Here is a 26,349-nt window from a genome sequence, read left to right as displayed (position 1 = left end):
TCTTGTTTCTCTATCTCACACACCGTTATCCTAAGCATCTCATCAAATCTCTACCATAAGCATGTGATTCATAAATATATTAAATTCTTTTAAATGGTTGAATGGTTCTTTTTTTTTTACATCTTGATAAATTTAAATGAAAGCAAGTCAGTATGTTATCAACTTTAGAACAAAGTCCAGTTTTTTGTCTCTGCTTTAGTTCATACTAGGTGGGATCTTTTCATTCTCTGAAAATAAGGCATATAAAATACATAGTGGTTTATCCTATAAAAGTTATTAGCTACTATTTTTTCATTAGCAGCCATATTTGCCAAAAAATTTACCTCAGCACAGATCAAAACAAATAAGAATTCTTCTAACAAAGATGATATTATTATATTTCTGTTGGGGTGCAAATGGATAGGAAAGGGTTGTGAGGAATACCTGAGATGGTAAGATATATGAAGTCAACAGCTAGCACATACCAATTTAGTATCAATTATTTTGCTGTGAGGTTGTGGCTGACTGAATGTGCATATTCCTAATTTGTGAAAAAGGACTAGAGTTGACACACCTTTCAGGTTATGATAATCATCTGGATTCTAAATAGTCATTCCAAAAATACACTCAATTTCTTAACAATCATATTTTTAAAATGTCCTTCTGAAAGTGTTTCTCTCATCCTTTGGAGAATCTTTTGTCTTATCTCATTTCATATCCATTCACCATTTTCTTACAACCACCAGAATCTTAGATGAATTGCTTCTGTTAAGAAATCCAACAATACAGCAAACGTGTAAGTGATCTTTTCCTTTAGTGATGTTTTCTAGATGGTATATTTTGGAAGGAACCTACTAGTGCCCATTCACATCTCTATAGTCTTTGGGTTTCTACCTAGTAACTTAGGAGGCCAAAATGGTACTTTCAAATTCTTGTGTATGTGTTATGTACATAGACGAAAACACACAAGCATTAAATTTTTATTGACACCCACAGGATAAATTAATGCTATGCTGTAAAGAATGAGCTTCACATACAGAGTAAAATTCTAGAACTTCTTAAGAAATGCCCTGATTATGTTTTACTTGGAAAACCATAAGAAAAACTATATTTAGATTTTAAAGCCAAACTATTAAAACAAAACAATTATATCTCATTCAAAGATGTATTAGTTAAACCTGTCCCCTGCTGTGTGTACTAGTGATGTTTGTATGATGATAGGTTGATTTCTGACATTTTCAGCTCAGGGTAGTTTCCTAAGCTGATGCATCTTGCTATAATAGCTCTAGCCATACAAGCACATAATTAGGTACTTGGCATGTTTGTGCAGAAATGAATACTTAATCTTCTCATTGAAAACGGCTACATGATTAGAAATTAAATTCTTTCTATACTATTCTCAATAGCTACCCTGTTTTCCCTTGAGGTTTTAAGACAGTTCTAGAAGTGATATGCCTTCTCTGTGGCTCCTTCAAGAGTCCTATTTTCCAACTTGAACAAAAGTCACTTTTGATTTATGAATAAAAATATCCTACAGTTACTACAACCTTAATAATATTGATTATAAGAGCATTTCACAATTTTATGAGGATATTTATGTCATAAGAAACTTTGCCTGTATAATTCACAAGATTGGGACTCTTTTAATAAAAAAAAAAATGTTACCATCACAATAGGTTACTAAGAAATACTAAAGTACAATTAAAATATTTCAGTAATTATTAAAATCATCTATAAAAGAGTTTTATGGAAGATTAAAGTCAGCACAGTTAATAGGTTTTAACTTTCATAATTTCTTCCATAGAGAATATTACTTCTCAGATTATGCTATCTTATCAACAGATGGATAAACTATAAAGATCTAAATTGGGGGGCGTTTTGGCACTTTCTGTAAGAAGACTGATGTGGTTTAGTTTTGACATGTCCTTTATCACCTGAACCTTCCAGATCTACGGAAGACATTTGAGCAGGAACCCTTGGGAAAGGAAGTATCCTTGGAGCAGGAAGTCTTACTCCAGTGTCGGCCACCTGAAGGGATCCCAGTGGCTGAGGTAACAAAAACACATTGCATTTAGCAGTTGGCACTTAGTTATTCTAACAGAGGCCTAGCCCATGGCTAATGGTGCAGTGAATTAGGCCATGGCATGATAGATGGTTGGTAATGGAGTCCTAACTGCCTGCTGCTGGCAAAACAGATTGATTAGGAACTGATTAATGGCTTGGAAGTCAATTAGAGTGCCCCACTGGACAAAGCCACAGGCAGCGTGGTTTAATTTTATCATTCTCTTTCAAAACAATCAGAAATAGAGTTTCACTTTATCTGGCACCTATAGAAAGAGATGCTGTGACTTAATGTACCATCAATTGTGTGATTGTTTCAGATGACGCTTAAAATGTGAGTGTAAGAAAGATTTGTGCCTGTCCTTTGAGCTTCTCTGTCCATGTGTTTCTCAGTCTATGATGCCATTGTTGAGATCAGAAAGCCATATCTACTGTCATAAGCATGTTCACTTTCATGCAGTGATAATTCTATCAGTTTATTCCATGTTTTGGTTCTGCTTAAAAGAAGCCTATGAACTGCTAATGAAATATTATGAATCAGATTTTGGCATGACTTTTTATTACCAACAATATATTGCTCTTATAAAATGGCTGTGTTTGAAAACATTGCCCTACATGACCCATAGGAGATGGCATGCTCTCTTAGGGACACACACCATAGTACTAGTATCCTGCCAAAGGAAACTAATACCATGTCTTTCATTTGTTACCAAATAACGCCAAACCCTAAAACAATGTTCCATTTACATGATTGATATTATCCAACATAATTATTGTAGCTGCTACAAAGTTCTACAAATTCAAACATACTTTCATTTGCTTATTTGTTGATGGTTATTGCTCAGCTTTAAACCTCAAAATGTCATTCGAAGGATTTATTCTATTTTGTATATGTGCAAAGAGAGCTATGCCACTTGTCATCCATTCCTATATATGGATTTGGTGGGCATGGGTCAGCTCCTTCTTCATGAATTAGAATCTTGACATTCTGCCTCTCTAACAAGTCCTAAAAATAATGCTGAAACTTGAAGTGATTAATTATAAGCAATTCATTTTACTGTTTGATTTCTAGTGTCTTTCCAGTCTTTTGAAAATTGCTACAAGGTAGGGCTAAGGTAGCCAGGCCAACACTGAACATCTGCTTCTTCTGAGTTAATACTGGCAATAAATTATTTGAAAACATATGCAAAAGGATTCCATTTTCTGCAAAAACATTTATATCTCTGTTACACCATACAAAATCACCTATATCCTTGTTTTACCCTGAAAAAAACAAAACATTTTTTACTCATAATTAACATCTCAGGACTCTTTAGCACCATATCATAAATTTCATGATTATCACTCACTATCACAATACTACATCCAAATCTTGCAGCACAAGTTATGATTTAGTGTGGCTGAAATGAAGGGCACTCTTTTCTATACATCATTCTATTTCAGTTATGCAATCAGTGCATCTGTCTCTTTACTTGTGGTTCTAAAGGCAAACTCATTCCAGAAGCCACTGTGATGTTCTAAGCATCCTCAGAGCAGCACAGACATCTGTAGTTTGGCTTTTCCTCAAGGGAACTTAGAGGCAGCTGGCCCTCAGAAACTGTACAGAAAGACCTTTTTTCAGTCTTAACAAAGTAGTTCACTTTGTCAAGGAGTGAAGATTCATGACTTCAAACTAATTGGCTATGAATTTTATGTGTATCATCACTTGAGAAGAGTCTAATTAACATTTGGAAAGCTCAAAAATCATATACCCATTTGACATTCAAAGAACTATATTTTATACATATTACTTTTTCTTTCTGTTTTTTTTTTCATTCAGAATAGAGATCAAACATACATGCTTAAGAACAAGCTAATAAATTCCTGTGTAGATTCTTTTTGACACCATTAAAATTACCAAGATTAGAAAGCCAATGGATGCCTTCACATGACTTGCTGGCTGCTCAAGAGCAACAGAAAAATGTAAAAAGAAATAAAAGATAGCTTTGGAGTTAAGAGGCAATTTGATCATTTTTAATTTCAATCTAAATGCATTCAGTATATTATTTTCATTTATTTGTTATGGAATTTGAAAGCATAAAGGTGATATCAAATAAGAGGTTGAACTTAACAGAAAACCAGCAGATAAAAAATGCATCTGTTTTATAAACATTAGATCAGCCCCTAAGAAGGTCAACCTAGATAGTTGTATGCTTTGCTGCTGTCTATAGCAACTACTTCTGAGAGAAAATTAGACAGTGACTGTTCATTGAATACACAGCTGATCAAGTCAACTGGTCTTTGTTTTACATGTATATGGCTGGTTTCCTAAATGAAGGTACATTCTTTGCAGATTATCAGGAAGCAGTACTTTTCTTCTAGCTAGTTAAACCAGACCTTTTAAAAATTCCACCCCCAATCATGATCACATTGCATTTGTGCATATAATGTCATAGGTGTTACTCAGGAGTAATAGCTGCTACCTCCCCTATTTGTGTATCATGGAACAGCAACTGAATTTCCTTACAAATCTCAGACTTAAATCCAAGCATGATCATATTTTACTCTCTGACTTTAGGCAAGAAGATATGTAACTCCTTTGTATTCAGATTTTTCAGCCGTAAAAGGAAGATAATATTTATGTATTAAATGTTTACTATGTAATACATAGTATATAAAAGCCTTATAAACTTTTGTAGAGCCATAAAGGAGTAATATTTATACTATTATTATATTATTATTAATTCCCAAAAGGTTGAACTCAGTATCATAACATAGCCACTGAATTTTTCTCACCCTAAGCACTCTAGGCTACATGACAGAGGAACTTTTGCTATGTGAAGAATCACCAAGATGCCTCCTATGTTTTATAGCCATTGGTTAGCATGGAGACCATTAGTGCTGCAGATGAATGTGACACTTAAAACATGACTTTATCTTTCACTTATGCTAATCAAATCACCTGCTGTGTGACTTTTCTCATTGTTATGACCAAATACCGGAAAAGGAGTAACTTCAGAGAAGACAAATTTATTTTAGGCTAATAGTTTGGGGGGATACAGTCAAATACAATGGAGAAAGCATTTCAACAGAAGCAGAAATCAGGGGCAGCTACTTTCATTGCAGCTACAGTAAGAAAAAAGACAGGAAGTGGGGTGTATATTATAAACTACAATACCCACCTATGCCAAGTATAAAGAACACTAATGTCTATCCGTAGTGACTCACTTCCTCCAGAAAGCTTCTACTTCCAAAAGGTATCAGAACATTCCAATATCCAAATGTCAGCTGAGGACAAAGTATTCAACTACATGAGCCTATGGGGAACATTTCACATTCAAGCCGTAGTAGTAGCAAATGTCATGAACTTCTATTATCCTTGCTAAATCATTGGTTACTGTCATTTATCCAGTCCTCCTTGTACCCAGAGTCCAACAGCCCTTGTAACTTCTCCCAAAGAGGAAATTTGAGCATAAGTTACTTATCATAGATCTCTTTTTAGATTCTAAATGGCAAAAATATTAAGTCTCAAAGAAAGAATGAACCAGCCAAAGCTTACAGTTCATCTTCCCACAAGTAGCAATGACTTTGAGGGCCTTTTAGGATTAATTGTTTAAGAGTAAAATGTTTTGATCTCAGGAATGAAACAGTAGGGTTTTAGAACTCTAGACCTTGCTTTAGAACTCTAGACCTTGCTGTTTCTGACTCTAATCTCCATTCTATGTTCTCTCTTTCAATATTCTTTCTGTGTAACTAGAGATTTTATAAATATTTAATAACTGCACAGCTTCCATATCATAGGCACAAAGTTCTTAGAATTTTTTTTGTATGGGATATAATGCCATCACTGAAAAATTCATAGAGCAGTTAAGAGATACTGTGCTTGCTGGTTTTCTGTTTTGTGTGTCAACTTGACACAAGCTGGAGTTACCACCGAAAAAGGAGCTTCAAGTGAGGAAGTGCCTCAGTGACAGTGACATCCACTGTAAGAATTTCCTCAATTAGTGATCAAGGGTGGGAGGGCCCATTGTGGGTGGTGCCATCCCTGGACTGGTGGTTCTGGGTTCTATCAGAGAGTAGGCTGAGCAAGACAAGAGAAGCAAGTCAATAAGTAGCATCCCTCTATGGCCTCTGCATCAGCTCCTGCTTCCTGACCTGCTTGAGTTCCAGTCCTGATTTCCTTTGGTGATGAACAGCAATGTGGAAGTATAAGCTCAATAAACCCTTTCCTCCCCAACTTGCTTCTTGGTCATGATGGTTGTGCAGGAATAGAAACCCTGACTAAGACAGATACCAAGGAGACAATCAGGGTTAAAGGGTAAATGGAAACTCAATTATTTGGCAGTGTACTCAGAGATGATTTAGCATTAAACATCAGGTGCAAGTAAATGTGTGGCTTGACAAATGATAGCCCCTAGATACCATAATTTCATAATTATGTGGAAGATCACCGATTTACTCTTTTGTCTGATTGTACTGTGAAGAGAAGGAACACAAAGTTAGGCTCTTAATATATCTCTAATGACTGCAGGCTAGAGTTCACAATATGTTCTCCAAATATATTAAAAATACTTGAGCAATAAAAGAAGGAAGCCAGGGCTATACAGAGAAACCCTGTCTCGAAAAGACTAAATCCAAAAAAAAAAAGGAAGAAAGAAAGAAAGAAAGAAAGAAAGAAAGAAAGAAAGAAAGAAAGAAAGAAAGAAAGAAAGAAAAGAAAGAAAGAAAGAAAAGAAAAGAAAAGGAAGGAAAGAAGGAAGGAAGGAAGGAAGGAAGGAAAGAAAGAAAGAAAGAAAGAAAGAAAGAAAGAAAGAAAGAAAGAAAGAAAGAAAGAAAGAAAGAAAGAAAGAAAGAAAGAAAGAAAGAAAGCCAAGCAGTGGTGGCACATCCAGGTACACATGGTGCTGGAGGTAAAGCTGGGAGTTCTTCATATTGTTATGAAAGCAGCAGAAGGAAACTCTGTAACTGGGCATGTATAATCTCAAAGCCAGCCTCCACAGAGATGCACCCCTTAACAGTGTTACTTCCTATGGGCCCAGCATTCAAACACATAAATCTATGGTGGTCATACCTATTCAAACCACCACAGTCAGATATCCCATTTAGAGAACCCCATGGGAGATAGGGAATCTAATCTGAACCCTCAGAGCAGGATTCCAATTTACCAGGACTAGGAATGAAAGAATATTTTGGTGATACTTCAGCTCGAAGATCCCAGAGGGCCCTAATAATAATACCACTAAAATTACAAAGTAGACAATTTAAAAGAAACACTAATCCTAGAAATACTATTGGATAATATTACTTGGTATTTTAATAGCACATTTCCTCGGGCCAATCAAAAAATGATTCTTTCTTTCCCTTTCTGAAGAAATTTGACTATATTTCAATAACAAGTCTCTCTCCTATCTCCCCGAAGAAGCAAGAAAATTAATTTGATATGAAGTGGGTGCTGGGTCATTCCCAAGGAATAATAGCAGCTCTCTATGAAATGAATCCCTCCCTACTCATTTGAGTTCATGCCTAGAAAATGTTACTATCATACAGCAAGCTGTGATGCTTTATATCATCAGGTTATTCCTAATAAATCAGACCATCAATGGTTGCAAGGTCTTTTTGGCATGGTAGAAGGACCAAAACAGAAAATTTCACTAAAACCTGTGATTTGTTTCACCTTTAACAAGGGGATAATTGCTTCCCTAATTATAATTGAGCTATTTCTCATAGGAGTTTAATTGGAGGAACAGGGCACAGTGTTCAACTTATTGACCCAGTTGTACTTAAAAAGAATCTTCTTATTTATCAACATTTGCATCTCTAATTAGTGAGTGGGAAAATATGGGGTGATGTGTGAAAGAATAGATTATTTTGCTGAGTTTAGTCATGATAAATAGGAAACGGGTTTTCTAAAGTAGATTCTGACAAGACCTAAACCAAAACCTACTAGCAGCTGGAGGTGTTACTGAGTGTGCAACATCAGGTGACTTTCTATCTAATTGCTTTTAAATATGGCCATTGAACAGTGCCTTACAGGCTCTACCACATCTCATAATTTGAGGAGATGTAATTTATGCCAGGTGCATTGTCTACCAAGCAATACAGGACATTCATTGCAGGAAAGAAAGACTAAGAGAGGAAGAAAGAGCTTAGACCTCTTTGGGAAGGAACTATGCCTATAATGTCTGTCAGATTTTCTTCCTATTATGTGTCTAACAGCATGGAGAACTAGAAAACACTCTTGTGTTTCCAGAGTTGTCATTTTAAGTTCTGCATTGTTCCAATTTTTTTCTGTTGTTACATCTTTATGGTATTTCTCTCCTAATCTGTCTCTAGTATTTAATACACTATGCTCCACACAAGGCTGTGTATCTGAGTATGTTTAAATTAATGACTAAATTAGTATTCAATATATCAATTTATGTAACAAATGAAAGCAATAAAAGTCATTGTCTTACTGGTAAAAGATTCCAGCTTTCTAACATGCATAATTGTTCCTTCAAAGCTATAGATGCAAAATACATATTCTATCTTCTATCATCAACCCATTTATTCAGGAAATATGTCTTGTCTGCTCATTGTGCATACAGTATTCTTATATTGTTCTGAGAGATGAAAAACAAAAAGAAAAGGCAGGACAAAGGCATTTTCAGGTAACCACCAGTTAAAGGGGACAAGGAAAGGTTGTCTGAAAGAGGGAAACAAAACACAGGTCATATTAGGTGGTTGTTGGGGGTTGAGAGAGCTGCAGGATAGTCTATCTGCAGAGATAAATTTGCACTGAGCTCTGGGTGACAGGAAGGAGCCAGTCTTAAAGAGAATTGGGTCAGAAAGCTCCAGGCAGCAGAGACAGTGCACAAATCCCCTCAGAAGCTGATGGCTTTGAAAGACTAAGTAGGAGCCTCTCATCTGAGATCCAATGAGAGGAAGACATTCCGGTGTCAGGTAAAGAGGAATGCTGGGACGGTAGACATGTCAAGCCACTTAGAACCATGGTCAAATGCATGGAACTCCAGCAAATATTTTAAATAAGGAATTTTCATGACCCAATATGTGACTTTAAAGGATATCACTTACTCATAGAGACAGATTTTCGGACAATATGAATGGGGCAAGGAGACTACTTAGAGCTTAGCTCTCATCAAAAAAGAAAGGAAAACAAACAAACAAACTAAAAAGTAGTTGCTTAACTTAAGGTAAAAATAAAAAGTAACAAGACAAGTTGAAAAATACAGAACATATATAATTTTGCTGAGTATGCAATTATAATATGATTTTCCAAAATGAAGAAAATATGTAAATTGTTTTTTGTGTCATGAGAAAGTGAAATCTTCCATGTCCACATTCAGCAAAATGTCCACGTTCTATGTCCATGTCACATCCTACCAGCAGGAGCACCCTGTAGATAGATGACCTAGACCCAGTGAGCAATAGAATCTGTTTCTGCTTCTCATCTCATTTGTGCTTGAGCAAAGCCCTAAGGAGACTCATAATCACAAGGCAGAGGGGCCTTTTATGTTCAAGACCCCTCTTCTAAAAATGAAAGGTACCTTTTATTTTTGATCACTTTCTTGCTTTAGAATTCTAAAGACTGTCCTCATGCCTGGAGTTTGTACTTGCCTCAGTCAGTGTGGATGGGAAACGACTTCTCGAGAGAATAGGCATGCGTTTCCTGATGATGGTTAGACTTAGTACAGTCTTCACTACTTTACACTGATAAAGAGAAGGCTGAATATTGCTTATCTGGAAGTCAAGTTCTTAGTAAAAAGTAGTAGCAGACTAGTAATTCCTCCATGAGTTTGTCAGTTTATAGCCCTTTTATTGAAGAAAATTTAGCTTTTAAACACAAAACACAATTCAAGGTTGATTTGTTCCCATGTGTGGTGATGTCATATATAGTAAGTCAACTTTGGGAGTTTCCCTGTTTTTTACCATTTTATTTCTCAATTAGACTTTATTTCATTATGTTCTTTGTCCATTTGCTTTTATTTCTTCCTGGTCTAACTTCAGTTTTAGAAGTTTACAGAATTGAAGACAAGTTCGCCTCCACAATATGGTCTGTGTACATTCTGCTCTCAAAAGCAATGAGCCAGACATATGTGCAATTAAGGGAGGAAAACAAATTCCCTTTCTTGGCAAATCCCTTCATTCTGCAGAAGTTACAACAACTGAGCAAAATGTCACAGTAGTTTCCATTTGATTTTTTTTTAATTCTTTGCCCATTTTATTTTTACAATTGCCTAAAGATAGAATTTCAATTTGCTTGAAGACTAACACTTTTTAGAATATAAAATACCATTAGTTTCATGGCCCGACTGAAAGCTATAAAGAATATTAAATAATACTATCAAAAAAGAAGTAGTAGATGAATGTTTGTTTGCTTGTTGGAGATCTAAGAAGAAAATAGCTGCAAAGCCACTGTGTGCTTCCATTCTTGGGATGCTTTCTTGGTTATTTGAGATATTCAAAAGGAACTGTAAGATATCTATTGCCAATGGAGTGAGCGAAAAAGGAAAAACTTCCTGGAACTTCAAACTTACGAGCAGGTGGAACCAAACAATTCTGGTGTTGCAACAGAGAATGCCTTGTTCCATGGGATGCAGTGTATAGTTGATCCATGTGGACACAACCTGAGAGCTTCTCAGGTAGAATCATAGGCACTCCGGCTGCACACAACCACCTCATCAGCATCTTTATTTTACAGAGTACACATACAGCTCCCCCAAGGTTTCTGAGAAATATCTCGAAAACCTGACAGCATGTCCCAACCTTAAATGCAGATTAACAGGTACCATATAAAATGTACTAAAGATTGTAAAGCCTATCCAGATTTCCTATGTTCTTGCATATTTAAGAAGATAACAATGAGCAAATTAATAATAATAATAATAATAATAATAATAATAATAACAATAACAACAATACCTCAGACTTGTCACTTGTAAACCAGCCTATGAAACCTGGCAGACTCCCAAGGACAAGCTAATGCACCTATGAGAACCTTAACTTGGCTGAGTGTGCATTTGATAATTGCCCAATAATTGCTTTTCCCATTTGTTTGATTAATGTACCTATACACAATTCTCTACCAAATCCCAACTCTCTAGGTGTGCATACACTTCAGGGTTCTGTCATGTAGCTTTCCATGGCAGTATTCTGGCGCAGTGGGCCCCAATTTGCTATTAACACTGTAACCTTCCTGATAGATGTGAATTTTTCTACATAATGGTTGCTGGAGTCACTTTTTCATCTTGGATGGCATGTGGCAGTTTCTTTGGTTAATTAGGACAAATGTGCCAATTATGTTAATGTTTCTCCCGATACCAATCAGTGAATAATTAGACACAACACATCTGTCTTTCACAGGGGAAGAGAGCAGAAAAGTATAAGGTGCCTGAATTCGTATATTGACATGTATGACTAGACATAATCAATCCCTGGGTCAACAAGTTTTTATGTTAAAGGGTGCCAAAAGGCATTGCAGACCTGATTACCTTCCATGATGTGAGAAGTGTCTCTGCAAAGATTTTAAGTTGTCCTTTCTTCCTTCATTTCAATGACAAAATTCTATATCCCCGTTGGTAATAATGTAGTTATATTGTATATTTATTTACCTCTAATCTACAGAGATAAATAAGTTCTTCTATAGCAGTATTTCAAACTCTTGAGAATAATTTGGCTTCTTTGATATAAATGATTGTGCTGAAAGAAATCACAAAATTCATCCTGTAGGATCAAAGAATTGTGAATATACACAAGCTACCACATCATTCCAGTTTGCAATAATTTCTATTTACATAAGTCTATGCATCTAATCCATAAAGTCTTCTGGTTAGTAGAAAATTAATGTTATTTCCATTGTAACTTTGCTGCATTTATGGTCCATATTTGGTAGCACTGTAGGGAGAGATGAAGTTGTATCCACATTATTCAATTTAATAATATTATAAACAATGTCTCTATCCTTAACTTGACACTGCAAGAATAAAGAAAAGACTTATAAAATCCACCCATTGTCATCTTTGACATGGTCTCAGAATATCAGAATATCCTAACATAAAGCTTGTACATTTGTGTAAAATTCAAAGTTTACATTTACCAGTAAATGTGGCTTATATATTCAATATTTCTATAAAAATATACATATTCTAATATCTATATTTATCATCTAAGGCTCTCAGTGGATTTAATTCTGAGTTTCAGATTATTGAGTTTCACTTACAGTACTCCAGTTGGGTTTTTTGAGAAACAATTGATTAGAAAATAAAACTACAGTGTCTATTTGGAATTTCCCCTTAGATTGATGCTTTTTATTAAAAGCAACACCTCAGAAAAGACATGTGATGGTTCTGAAAACCAGTTATGGTTGCTAACATTGGCACCCAGCATTCCCCATGTGTGAATCATGCTGGTGTATATCCCTTTTGTTCAAAGGATTGGGAAGGGAGAACTAAGGAGGAGGCTGTGATGATTGGCTTTAAAACATTTTGCTGCATCCGCAAATATTTAATTTTGAATCTTCAGTTGTATAGCAGGAATAACAATTATATTCTTAGCCCAAGTTTGAACATAAAATCTTGAAACACTACTGGAAATAATGATTTGGTGACTACCGTAGTTAAACAACACTTCACTTGTAACTTCTTATCCATAAGAACACTATCAGCTAGAATTTTGGGGTCAGTTTTAGGTAGCATAACTATTGTGATAATTGGTGAGGAAAAATGAGAGGCAAATGAAGGTGAGCAAATGAGTTTTCAAAATAAGGATTCAATTTGAGGATTGTAATTTATGCCATATGTAACTAGGAAGCCTAAATGGCTACATTTTGGGGAACCATTGGTTTTTCTGTGTCTGTGCATGTCATAGATAAAAAATAAATATAAAGTATTTAGAAAGAAAGAAATAGGCAATGCTTAAAGTGTGATGTTTGCAAAATGTTGCAGTGGTCTCACAATAGAACTTATGCAAGGCTGAGCTATTGAGCAGTGGTTTACTGCAAAGACTTGCTTCCCCTGACAATTCAGCCAGTAGTTCTGACTTTTATAAAATATTAGTCACTCTGAAACTATAAAGCTATGCATCTAAGAACCATAAAGATTGTTTTTTAAATCAAACTGCACAAGAAAAGGTGGCCCTGTTACACCTTTTCTAGGAACACTCAATAGGGATGCTTCAATCTGGGATCTCATCATCAGGATGGGAATCACTAATCTTCATTATTAAAATCATATTAGCATTTGGAAAATTCACCATGGGCAATCACGCAAACTGTGTGATGAGAGTATCAGGTGAATTACTAAGCATATGATCATCCTACAGCAGGGTCTGGGACCCTACTGTTGTACACACAGGCTGGAAATGTAATGTCTTTTCTGGGCAAATACTGCAAGAAATTTTGGCTATAAGCAATGAACATAACCTTCACCAGGAGAAGTTGCTAAGTGAGGATTTTTAAGTCGCATTTATTTATCTTGTTTGGAGCATGGGCATGATACAGCCTGTAGGTAAACATTTAAGAACAATTTTCAATCCCAATCTTCTTTTTCCAACATGTATATCCTAAGGATCAAACTCATGCAAAAGGAAGCACCCTTACCTACTGAGCCATATTACTGTCCTCAAACATGAGTATTTAGAAGCTAGTATTCATGGTAATGGTAAAGCAAATGTATTCTTCCCGTGTTTACTTTTCTGACTGATAGTAGAAATTTAAAGATATATAATTTTTAACAGAGGCATTGAGGGCTCCAGGTCATTGTTAAAACACCCAGTTTTGACAGTAGCCTCTAAGCTAAGTTTAGCACCAAGGAAAAACCCATTGAGACTATTGACTAGTCCTGATTCTATTTCCACTCACCTTATCTAATTAAATCCTCCTGCAATCCCTTTCTAGGTAGTCCTCCACCCTGCACAAGCAAAGACTACAATCAATACTGTTTGACATTCTTTGTTCCCCTAGTAACAAACTAGCTTCATAGGCTGTACAGTTTTGAAATTTGGTTCATTAAACTCTGGTACAAATTGTGTATGGCCTTATTGATTTACAAAAGCAAACCAAATATCTACAAAAAAAATTATCTCTTGGAAAAATCTATTTTTAAAGGATTCAATTTTCTCACCAGTCTTATAAAAGTAAGGACACTTTATGACACTGTATATAGTTCCTATCTGCACACACATTGTTAAGTAAGAAAAATCTTAGGATGTAGAAGGGGAATTAATTAAACTCAACTTGAAAGTCTACTCCCAGACTCCATTATTTTAAGATAAACAGTAAGATATTAAGTTGAAAGAGAGATCAATTAGAAAAAAGATTATGATTGATCCTGAACTTGTTATGTTTTTCATATCTGTTGAACATCTAGATGAAATTATCTAGAATGTAATTGGAAAGATGGACAGAACTTAACAAAAATTGAGACTAATGTTGATGGTTTGAGAATTATCAGTCATAAGTGAAGAAAATGCCCATCCAATGGACAAGAGCCTTCAGGTCTCAGGCAAAGTTGCAGTGGCCTTCTCTGTGGAGCTTTGAAAATCTAAGTGGAGGATCCCTCCTGCAACTAATAAAATCAGAGCTTTCTCAATGGGATCTAGGCATGAAAGATGGAGTCAATGATTCCTGGACAATACAGGGCACAGAGTTAAAAATGACTGATGTAAAAAGAGAGAAGATATAATGGGGGCATTGACAAGCTTGCAAGAGAGCATGTAAACATCAGCTATAGGGTTCTGAAGTACACCCAGAGTAGCTACTTGCCATAGCAAAGTTAGTATTAGAAGATGTCTTTGCCTTTGAAAATTAGGCGGGACCACTGATTGCCTCAGATTGTAAAATTTGAGCAGTATGATGGCCTTTACTCCATAGAGTTGCTACCTGAACAGTGGATGAACAAGTGAATAGATGGAAAGCTACAGGACTGCAACTTTTAAGAGATAAAAAGGCTGAAATATAACTGTTGAAAAAGAAGGACACATATCATGTGTTCAGAGTAAGCGGGGAGCTACAAAAATATTGAGTACTTTGTTGATGATCCAGAGGCTCAGAAGTCTAAGCAGTAAAATAATATGAATCACCAGTGGCTGCAGTTTCTGAAGGTAAATGCTTAGCAACCTGGAGTTGCAGATGGCTTTTGGAGTGGTACATAAACCTTCAGGTTATGTCTTCTGGATAAATGTTCATTCTTGCCTATTGGCTAATGCTTTCAGCTAGAATTGTATGAGAGTAATTCTCTTTGCTGTTCTTTGATTGAATGTTGAAATGGGATTCACAAAGTGAGATATTTTTCTTCACAGACCTATATCATGTTCTCACTCAGAATACTTACTGCACAGCAAGAACATCACAAACCACAGGATGCCTAGATTTAACATTATGAATTTCAGCTCCTGTGTGTGTATAAAGACATGGTGTCTATAGGACATATCATAACACGATGCTGCTTGAGTTCATAGAAAAGGTGTACCCATTGAAAATACTTTTAGATATCTTTCATTTTGAAGTGACTAGAAGGAAATCTTATCCCTGAAGGCCTAGTTAAAGTAATAGAGATCATGAAATGCATGCCATATATTGAAGATGGGGTTAGGAGGGTGATGTTACAAAGAATAAGTATTGAGGAATATATATGTATATACATAATATTATATATCATATATATGTGTGATAATATATTATATAATATTATATATATTTCATGTATGTGTGTAATAATATATATGAATGTGTATTTACTTACATTTACTACCAAAATAGAAATGAATATCAGTTTAATATAGTTAAAATGTCTTAGATTAAAAATACATTCTACATATGCTTTTAGAAAGTTATGCAATGATGATACACTTATACAAGTTATTTAAATATTATATTTCAGTATCTTCAAAATGGCTATTGGTCTATCCAATGCTTCCTCACATAGTGCTCAATTATCATTTAAAAGTGAATGGAGGATAAATCTCAGTTGAAGGATAAAAGAACTCAGACTTTAACATATTTCAAGCTATTTAGACTAACATGATTTCTTTCATTTCCTGAGTTCTCATTTTGTCTCACTCTCACATCCTTTAGTAACATCTCTGTTAAATATTAATAATTTTAAACTACTCATTGTGTGTTAGAGATAGGCCATTCAATCTCCAAATCCTTATGAAATGAGGTCTAGAATTATAAATAAGCACAGCAAGTTGTATAGATGAGAAGCCAACCCAAAGTAGGCACAAATAACACAAAATGACTAAGTTCAGCTTTGAACTCAGCAGTCTATTTAGCCTTTTTCTTTGCAAGTTTAAAAACTGCCACTTTCGAGAAGACTCTCAGATATGCATAGTGGAATGCCTCAAATCAAACATTAACAACAGAATATTCAAAGCATTCTAGTATTACTCCCTAGCGATTCTTTTCACCATTAATAAAACTCCATAATTTTTAAACACTTAAGAAAGTAAGACAAAATATGTCCCCAGAAGACAGCAAAGGCTACAGATACTGAATCAATGTTAGATTGAATAGAAACTGTAGGGTGCTGGGCATCATAGCAGCCATATAAAGTCATGGTATATGGCAGAAACCTTTTATTGCTTTCTAAATTTCAACCTATTTTTTTCTGCCTTCTTGAGTGTTTTATACACAGTTAAAGATAACTACTAACCCAGAAAGAGTTCCACGTTGTATAAATCAGTTTGCCAAGTGGTAAAAATGGAGGATAAAAGAAAAAATGTTTCAATAACAAAATATGAAGATAATTAGAGGCCAAAGTAGGTACTGACACTTGACAAACCAAGCGTGCATTGAGAATAAATTTTATTAGAACAATTAAATTAATTACTCTTCAATATGATATAAATGTAATACAAGAAGAGATGATGTGTATTCTTTTTTATAATTTTACATTTAATACATCCAAGGAATTACTTCAAAATGGGGGAATCATTTCCTTTGGCACTGCTTATCCAAGAGCTAACACATGAAACATTTTTTAAAATTAGATATTATAGCTCTTGCATATTGATTCCTCTTGGTGACTCAGATAGTCTTTTTACATGATAAATAGAATTACTCTCATATATTTTCCCTTTTTTACATGTAAGTTTTTATGATTGCTCCAGCATTTTCTTTAAGCCAAAAATAATAACTAAATAATATTTCATCCCACTTGCACTGTAAATATCCTTTTAAATCAATATGTTCCATTTTTAATGTTAAGATAAAGCTGACCCAAAGAAAAGCCATCAGGATTTAGTATTCCAGAACTTACCATTTACAGAAAAAAAGCAAGGGAATTTTGAGCAACTAAACATTTGACAGTCTGGTGCTGTCCTGCATGGATCCCTCGTGAGATTGTGCCAACCACAACTCAGTGTTTTGGCTTCAGATAGTTTCTGCCTTCTGGAACCCTGTTCTACACACAGATTCCCAAGTCAGAACCTGCGGAATCCTTTTTGTATTCTTCTTTCTAGCCTGTACCCAAGCATGTTCTCTTCCTTAAGTGTGCCCATTACTCTAATGTCCTTTGACTCTCAGTAATCAGAATTCCATCACCAAAAGCAAGTGCAGATATCCAACCCAACAAGGTACCTCCTCCATATGTTTCAGTCTTGGTTCCAATTATCTTAACGTATGTCCTATTGCAATTATGCAATGCCCCAACTCCTTCTGTAGAGCGCTCTATTAGCAGGATATTGCCTGTCTATTCTTATGTAACACAATGCCTACACATAGTCTATACTTGGGGTCTGTGCCTGAGTTGAAACCACAGGTTAAGATTATTTACCTTTCTGAGACAGGGTTTTGTGTATCCCAGAGGAACCTAGAACTTACCATATAACCTAGGATGAAATTGAGTATCTTCTCCATTACTTGAGGGCTTTTCTTATAGTTATATACCACCACACTCAGTTCATATAGTCTGGAGATCAAAGCAAGGGCTTAAAGCATGCTAATCACACATTCAACAAACTCAGACACATAACCCAGCTTTCTTTTCTGTTTGTTTGCTCATTGTTGGTGGTGCTGTTTTTAATTTTATCTGGGTAGAGATAGAACCCTGGTTCTCACTAATGCTAGACTAGAGAAGCACTCTACCATTAAGCTACTAACCCAACTCTTTAGGAAGCTATTTTATAAACAGATTCTATAATCTCTAGATAAGTTTGTAGATACTCAACCACAAATTTTGTTGTTGGTGATGGTTGTGATGGTATTTTTAATTCTCAAGAAGGTAATACAGGTTTAATATATAATGTATAGACGTGTCATCTTTGATAAAAGACTCACTGACTATAGGACAGATAGAGTTAGATTCAGATGGCAAGAGGAAACAAGGAGTCTCCTAGAGTCTATTTCATGCTTTTCTCCTAAAGCCACATAGACGTGAGGTAAATATCCTTACAGGCACTGTGGAGTTCAATTCTTGATTCCCTAGCAAAACCATATCTATAGCTAAATCTACTTAGTTAAAAACCATGTCTAGGGACTGGCCCTCACTAGAAATATTTAATTTTAATTCTGGCATTCAAACAGAAGCCTTCTTATAGGAACCTAAAAATGTGCATAACATTTCTCTGCACTATATTTTCTGTTTTCATTCATATGTAAAGGCATCCTGGCTGAACATTAACTATAGGCCAGTTCCAGAACATAAGAGACATCAGTGATAAAGTGGGTATGGGAGGGAGAAAACCTTAGCATGATGACCCATTCCTGGAATTATAGACTTAAAATATTCATGCAAGAGGATTATATATTCAAGACCAGCTTGGGCTACATAAGAACCAAAAAGTAGATAAAAAATCCATCCATCTTTCATTCTAGAGGACAAAAATTAGTAAAAAAATTTAGTAAATGAGTGAAAATCAAAGAATGAAATTGATAGGTTGGGGTATAGGAATAAATGGGGGGCCGAAGGTGCAAAGGGGGGCAAGGAACAGATATACTAAAAGGATGTAAACAGCAGCAGGGGACACTACAGCAGGACCACAGCTTAGGTAAGGTTGATTCATGCAGATGTAGAGGCATTAGCAGATTCAGTATCTCCCGGCCTAGAGAGCACTTGCTCACATGTTGGCCTTTCCAATAGGACCTGCATACTGAGAGATAATATCATGGGAAGAGTGGAAATGAAGCTCTGAAAGAGTGAGGTCTTCTGGAAGCATGAAGCTCCATAGTAGTTCATTGTAAGGACTCAGGGTTGATATTGCGTTAACTAAGGAGACATTGGAGGTCTTGTAATATTGTGTAGCATGCTGTGGGATTTTGAGTGTTTCCCCAAACACTGAGGTGCCAGAGGACATGTAGAGGGATGACCCAAGGTTCTGTTTGCAATCCTGGAGAGAAATGGTATCTTGGGCTTGGAAGGGAGTGGGTAGTCAGAAGTGAGAAGGAGTCAGAATCTTGTTGTACTGCTCAACAGTAAATGGTCAGAGAAAGAAGGAATGCAACAGTAACCAAGAGAGTATCTTTAACTAGCTTCATGTTGAACATGGCTTTGGCTGGGCTAATTAAGAGAACAGGAAGGTTAGGTTGGAAATGTATCTTTACAAGGATACTAATGGGGTACTTGAGTGTATTACAAGGCAGCAGGTATGAGCTCAGACACCAGGGTGGAGGCTGGATTGGAAAAAAAATTGGGGAGTCATATATATCACATGCACTGAGCCCAACATAAAATGAATCTGAGCAAATATGATGGGCCCTAAGCTCTTTCCTAATCGTGTCGTAGTTGCTCACAACTGAGGACACTCTCAGTGAAAGCAGACATGGGGAGGACTGGGCTCAGTAGAAATGAAGAAGGCACAGAGTGAAAGGAAGCTCAAGGCAGTCTCTTAGGACTTTTCAGAAGACAGATAGAGGAAGGTGAACTGAACAGATAGGGTAAGTACAGAAGGGTTTTGTTTGTTGTTGTGAAAAATACAGTGTGTTTGTTTGTCTGTTTATAGAAATTATTTGAAAGAGAGGAATATTTGAATGGTTTAAGAGAAGGAGGAATTCTGGGATTTGACCATGAATAAGAGAGTAAGAAAAGGATAGACAGCACCAACCAACATTCCCTTATGGGATCTCAGAGAGCTCCCTCAGATGGTGAACCATAGGAGTCGAAAGGTAGACTGGGAACTTAGAGGATCTCTCCTGCTTGCCAACTGTCTGGGTGATGTTGGAGAATCTAAGGACAATCAAGGAAGCAATGTTTAAGAATGAAGGGCAAAGCAAGAAGCATCTGTCAAAGACAGCAGAGGAAATTGCAGTGTGACTTGGAAAAACTAAAAGTCTACATTCTGCTTCCATGAATTTGTCATGAGCCCATTCAGAACAGCTCTGAAAATGGGAGTTTTTTCAAGGCATGGATCTGTATATGGCAAGTAGGTACCTAAAAGTGAGGACTAAAGATGGAGCATGGTGCAAGATTTATGCATCAAAGTAGACCCTGGCGTTACATTTTAAAATTGGAAGGTAAGACAGACAGGGAGGTCTGGTGAAGGGTTCTAGAAAAAAAGAGGTATGGATGACAGAAAAAAATGGAAAGTCCAGCGTATTGGACATTGCAGGTGACATGCAGTGGTAATGACAAAAGTTATCCTAATCCCTCTAAAATGCCATCATACACAGTGGTGCCTGGAGCTCCTGTTTAGATGCCTGCTTGAATCAGTGGGTAGAAGATGAAATTGTGCATTTCATCTTGCCCCTGGGGTTATGTTAGTTCTATCTAGAGATCTCATTTTGAAAGTCAATACCCTAACAATAACTTATAGTCCCTGGGAGATATTTTAAAACACTGAAGGTAGACCTCTTTAGACTGAGAATCCTTATTTTTCTTGGGAAGATTTACTTTCGGGGTCAAATTTGGGACTGATATATTAGAAACATTCTCCAAGTTATCCTGCCGTGAACCCAAAGCTGAAAGCTTCTACAAAGCATGTGTGATCCAAGAGGATAAGATCGTTGTAGGTAGGTCAAGTGCCACAGGGCCAAGAACTAAGGCATCTCATCTTTGTGGTTATTAATATAGATGATTAGACCTTGTAGTGACGATAGCCCAGATGCCTCTAGATTACTACAAAAATAATGTAGGTATCAGATAACAGTAAAAGGAAGAGTGTTGGAAGAGAATGATCTGGAAAAAGTGTAAAATAAAAGTGCTTACCTAAACCTAGACTCAAGGGTTTGTTCCACTTAGAAAACCAAACACCAGAAAACCACTTAGGAAAATCTCAGGAGAAGCACTGATCTCAAAAGATGTAAAGCTTAAATGGGGAATAGAAAAGGTAGACATTGTAATATGATGTCATTCTGGAAGGGTTTCACTGTCTGGTTTTTTTATTATTATTATTATTTGATATATTTTTTATTTACATTTCAAATGATTCCCCCTTTTATACTATATATAAAGTATAAAGAGTTACTTTATACTATATACTTTTATATAAAGTATAAAGAGTTACTTTATACTTTTATATTATATTTTAAATACAGTAAATAGATTGTCCTGAGTTCTGTGATTATAATGTTTACTTGTTTGTTTTGTTGGAGGTTGTCCCTTACAGTTAATCTTGGGAGTTTTTTTTTTAATTTGATATATTTTTATTTACATTTCAAATGATTTCCCCTTTCCTGGCTCCCCACTCCCCGAAAGTCCCATAAGCCCTCTTCCTTCCCCCTGCTCCACCATCCACCCCTTCCCACTTCCCTGTTCTGGTATTGCCCTACACTGCTGCACTGAGCCTTTCCAGAACGAGGGGCGACTCCTCTGTTCTTCTAAGACATCATTTGATATGTGGATTATGTCTTGGGTGTTCCAAGCTTCTAAGCTAATATCCATTTATCAGTGAGTGCATACCATAATTGATCTTTTGAGAGTGGGTTACCTCACTTAGTATGATGTTCTCCAGCTCCATCCATTTGTCTAAGAATTTCATGAATTCATTGTTTCTAATGGCTGAATAGTACTCCATTGTGTATATATACACTACATTTTTTGTATCCATTCCTCTGTTGAGGGACATCTGGGTTCTTTACAGCTTCTGGCTATTATAAATAGGGCTGCTATGAACATAGTGGAGCATGTATCCTTATTACATGCTGGGGAATCCTTTTTTGTATATGCCCAGGAGTGGTATAGCAGGATCCTCCAGAAGTGACATGCCCAGTTTTCTGAGGAACCACCAGGCTGATGCCTGGTTCTAAAGCAGAGGAAACCTGTTTATACCCAGGGGTCTGATCTTGGAGCAGGGACTACAACACAGCAGGAACACAGGAATTCAGGATAGTGTGAAACTTTGCCAAAGCTCCCCTCTACTTTTCTGTGACATTTTCTAGTACTGTAACCCACCATTTCTTACAAGGCAGTTATATAGGTCAAGACAGGGTATGGTTCAGTGTAGAAATACTGTGATCATCACAGGTTTTAGGGGAGAAAATGAGTGTACTTCCTCAAGGAACTATAGCATCCACTTCAACATGGGGCTTCCTGGGTCCTAGATGTTCCACCACATTGGATACACTGAAAGAAAATCTGTCCATGTGTATGAAAATAAAATCACCAGGCACAAAAAGATCAGGCTAGGCTCTCAATTTTTTTTGTCAACTGTGTAAATGGAATTCTTTCTTCCACACAATAAACTCTTCAAAGATACTAGAGATTTGTAATAATCCTTGAGATCTCTTTACTTATTGTAATTAGAATAGTATCTCTGTTAAACAGAGCATCAATCTACATGAAAAAACAATGTAAGTCATGAACTTAAGGGTTGGACATAAATATTACAGAAACACTCCAAGAAAAAAATGATCAGGAAAAATTTGAGCTAAACGGAATAGACAGACAAGGAAAGTGAAAATTCAAATATAATCTCAGGAGAAAGACTGCATAGGATCCCAAGGAGGAGCCTCAGAGAACTGTATCCCAGAACTAATTTATTAGTCTACACAGAATGGTGACAGACAAGGAAACAGTAGGGGATAATGTAAACTCATAGACACATCCAAGTGAAAGAGAATCATATGTCTGAGGGTTGTCATTCAAAGACAGATGGCGAAATGGACTCTCGAGACAAGTCTTGTTCTGAGTATGAAATCAGTAACCCCAGTGATAGTGATCAAGAAAGCTTTAAGATGGGACAGTGTCTTAGTGTGGGTTTCTATTGCTATGAAGAGACACCATAACCATGGCAACTCTTTCAAGAGAAACATTTCATCGGGGCTCAAAGTTCAAAGGAAAAGTTCAGTCCATTATCGTCATGGTAGGAAGCATGGTGGCATTCAAGCAGAAACAGTTAGAGAAGTTGCTAACAGTTCACCATCTGGATCCTTGGAAAGCAGGAGAGACACACAGCACACCACCAGCAACATACTTACTCCAACAAGACCACCCCTACTGCCACAAGGCCTCCTATAATGGCACTCCCTATAAGCTTATGGGGTTGTTTTTATTTAAGCCATCACAGACAGATAACCAAGGCCAAGACTAGACCAAGAAATAATAAAGTCAACTGTCAGATCAGTATTGTCAAGTAGCTGTCTGATAGTACACAGCTTTGGGACCTTGCATACACACACATACAGCAGCTAGTCACAAGCATCTTATTCAGTCTGCATCTGACAACAAAATTCATATTTAAAAATCCAGTGTTAAAGGGATTCCCTTCCATTTCTCTCTGCCATTAGTGCAAATATCAAATACATTTAACTGCTTCCAAATTTACATAATTGTAAGTAATGGTTTGCATTTGTACCCTCATCTACTTCTGGTTTTCAGGAGTATGGGTGGGTTTTTTTTTTGTTGTTGTTGTTTTTCCCCCTTATTACTAGCTTTTCTTCTATGGATTAGAAAAGTATAACTGACAGTCACTTGCATTATAGAAGTAACTTAGAAATGTTGTGTCAGGTTCACTGACAGATTTAGAAATTAATTCCTAGACTTCTTACGGTGCTGAAGACGCTCCTTAAGATTTTGAAAATGGCAACAATATTGACTCCCTCTTACTAAAGGTTACCTGTGTCCACATCCACTGTGATGCAAGAGGAAAGTTTAACTGTGGTAAATATCAATGTTGTTTTCCTTTATGGGAAAACTGTTTCACAGGGAAACAAATTTTGCCAAGCTAAAACAGTTTACCCCCTAGAGAAACAGTTTGCACAAGAATATTTCTCTTTAATTCAGCAAGGACAGAAAACTGTTGTTAATAGTATTAGCATAGCAAAACAGTGCTTTGATAATGTTGAATAGTCATGTCTTAGGTCAGATTTTCCAAAACCAAACAATGTGCCAAAGATTTGAATACTAGAAGTATTCAAAAAGGGATTTGAGCGTGACATATGTGCTATGTGGATTGTGTTGGGGTTGGTAGGGAAATGTTCCCCCCCACCAAATATTTTGGCTTATACTCGTCTCCAAATCTGTGTTTGGCTACATTTTAAGGTCTGTGCATTTTCAGGCAAATGTAACCCATATGTTGCAGAGAAGCTACAGGTAAATCATCTGAATGTTGCCTTATTGGAGCGCCGTGATATCTGAAATGCCTTTTCAGCTTCTTTATAGTCTTATGTTCTTTTCTATAAAACAGCAGGTAAGTTGCCAAGAGTAAACAAATCATGCTGCAAAAGGTTTGGGTTCATTTTGAAATGCTTTGCCTGTTATTTTTGATTGGGTTCTGTGCTTGGCAATGCTTATTCCCCATGTCTGCCTGTGGGGCAAAGTGGAAACAGTTGAGCAGTGTATTTCCAAACTGATTCATTGACATTTGAGAATAATGTAGTACAGACAGAATCAGCACATTTGGCAGGTGAGTGATACCGAATATGACCTTGGAAAGTAACTTCCCTCTGCTTGGATGCAGTTCACAGCATGAAATGATGTTATGTACACCTCAAAACCCAGGTCAGGACAAGCAGCCATGCAGGGGCATGAACTAGGGATTTATCAAATTTTCTTGTGCGTCTTTAGGTGGAGTGGCTAAAGAATGAAGACATAATTGATCCTGCTGAAGATCGGAATTTTTATATTACTATCGATCACAACCTGATTATCAAGCAGGCCCGACTCTCAGACACAGCCAATTATACCTGCGTTGCCAAAAACATTGTTGCCAAGAGGAAAAGCACCACAGCCACTGTCATAGTGTATGGTAAGAAAGCCGTCAGGTTCTCAGTCCAGCACATGCAAGCAATTTGTTCTCATTGATAACGTTATTGAATTTTAAATTATCCAAGTACCAATCTCTTTTCGATCACTACCACCATTTCTTCCAGCCTCATGCATGGTCAGTAGGTTTAATTACTTCCAGGAGACTCACACGTGTGATGAAGCTTTGGTAAGTTTCTGGAAACAGCCTGCATCTGCTGCTTCTCAGGGGTCTCGTTTTTCAAGGAGGAATTAATTGTACCAAGAAGACCTGAGTGAGTTTGGGAGATAACAAAGCTCTAGGTAGAACAATAACATTTCTTTGACTCTAGGCTCAGACCCATGGATATACCAACACAAGAAACATGAAACCAAGAGATTCCATGAATATACGTGGTGCCCATCCACCCCTAGAACTCGCTTTCTTGCTTCTACCAGATGACTGCAGAGCCATAATAAAGACAGCTGTGGTCAAAGGACTGTCATTCCTATAACATGGCAAAGCCTCGTGAAAGGACTTTGTACTCTCTGACTCCCCTCAGCCTGCTCATGTCTAAATCTTTTGATTCTCTTCAAGTGTCACACATCCCATTTTTGAGTGGCCTCAAAGCTCTTACCTCTCTCGGCAGCTGGTACACCATCTTTCCCTAGCAGTTCATCAAGGTGACTCATGCCTCAGTTCGGCTACACTGTTTCATACACTAAAAGATTACACAGTACATTTGAATAATTCTCGAACCTTTGAGCCTTCATCATATTGATTTATTGTAACAGAGCAATCTAAACCCCAAATACTTGAGGTGAGGTTTCCTCTTGAATAAAGAACCCAGACTTTACCTCTACTCAGAAAATAGTGAAGCTGTCTCTCCATATTTGTACATTCTACCATGTGCCTGAATTCTGATGGTCTGTGAAGTAGGGGCTTTCAGTTAGGATATTCTGGCAATTACTTCAGAGACTCCTAAAGGAGATAAGATTGGGATAAAATAAGGTGCCAAAGAATATGCCATTATAGCTTTTTGACCATTTTCTAAAGTTGAAGGCAGTTTAATAATAGCACATCTAAAGAAATTGGCCTGACTTTCCCCATTTGCTTTAAATACAAGAGGCGTTCCCAGGAAAACCACTTCCCCTATACTAAAAGAGAAAGAAAATTCTTACCATTGAGGTCAGAAAGTTGAAAACAGGAGAGTTCTGTACAGTTCATAATTGATAA

The 26,349-nt window shown here is 36.6% G+C and overlaps 1 protein-coding gene across 1 annotated transcript in view; it reads left to right on the top strand.

Annotated features, from left to right (window-relative positions):
* Unc5c (unc-5 netrin receptor C) overlaps positions 1-26,349 on the top strand; it is a 197,347-nt gene that overhangs the window by 106,059 nt on the left and 64,939 nt on the right. The window contains exons 4-5 of the mRNA XM_052178827.1: positions 1,927-2,030; positions 24,957-25,137. Coding sequence (XP_052034787.1) covers positions 1,927-2,030; positions 24,957-25,137 — 285 coding nt within the window. The remainder of the gene's footprint in view (positions 1-1,926; positions 2,031-24,956; positions 25,138-26,349) is intronic.

This window comes from Apodemus sylvaticus, chromosome 4 (genome assembly GCF_947179515.1).
Source record: "Apodemus sylvaticus chromosome 4, mApoSyl1.1, whole genome shotgun sequence".
Lineage (NCBI taxonomy): Eukaryota > Metazoa > Chordata > Mammalia > Rodentia > Muridae > Apodemus > Apodemus sylvaticus.
Note: the sequence above shows the minus strand (reverse complement) of the source record. Positions and strands in the feature narration are given on the sequence as shown.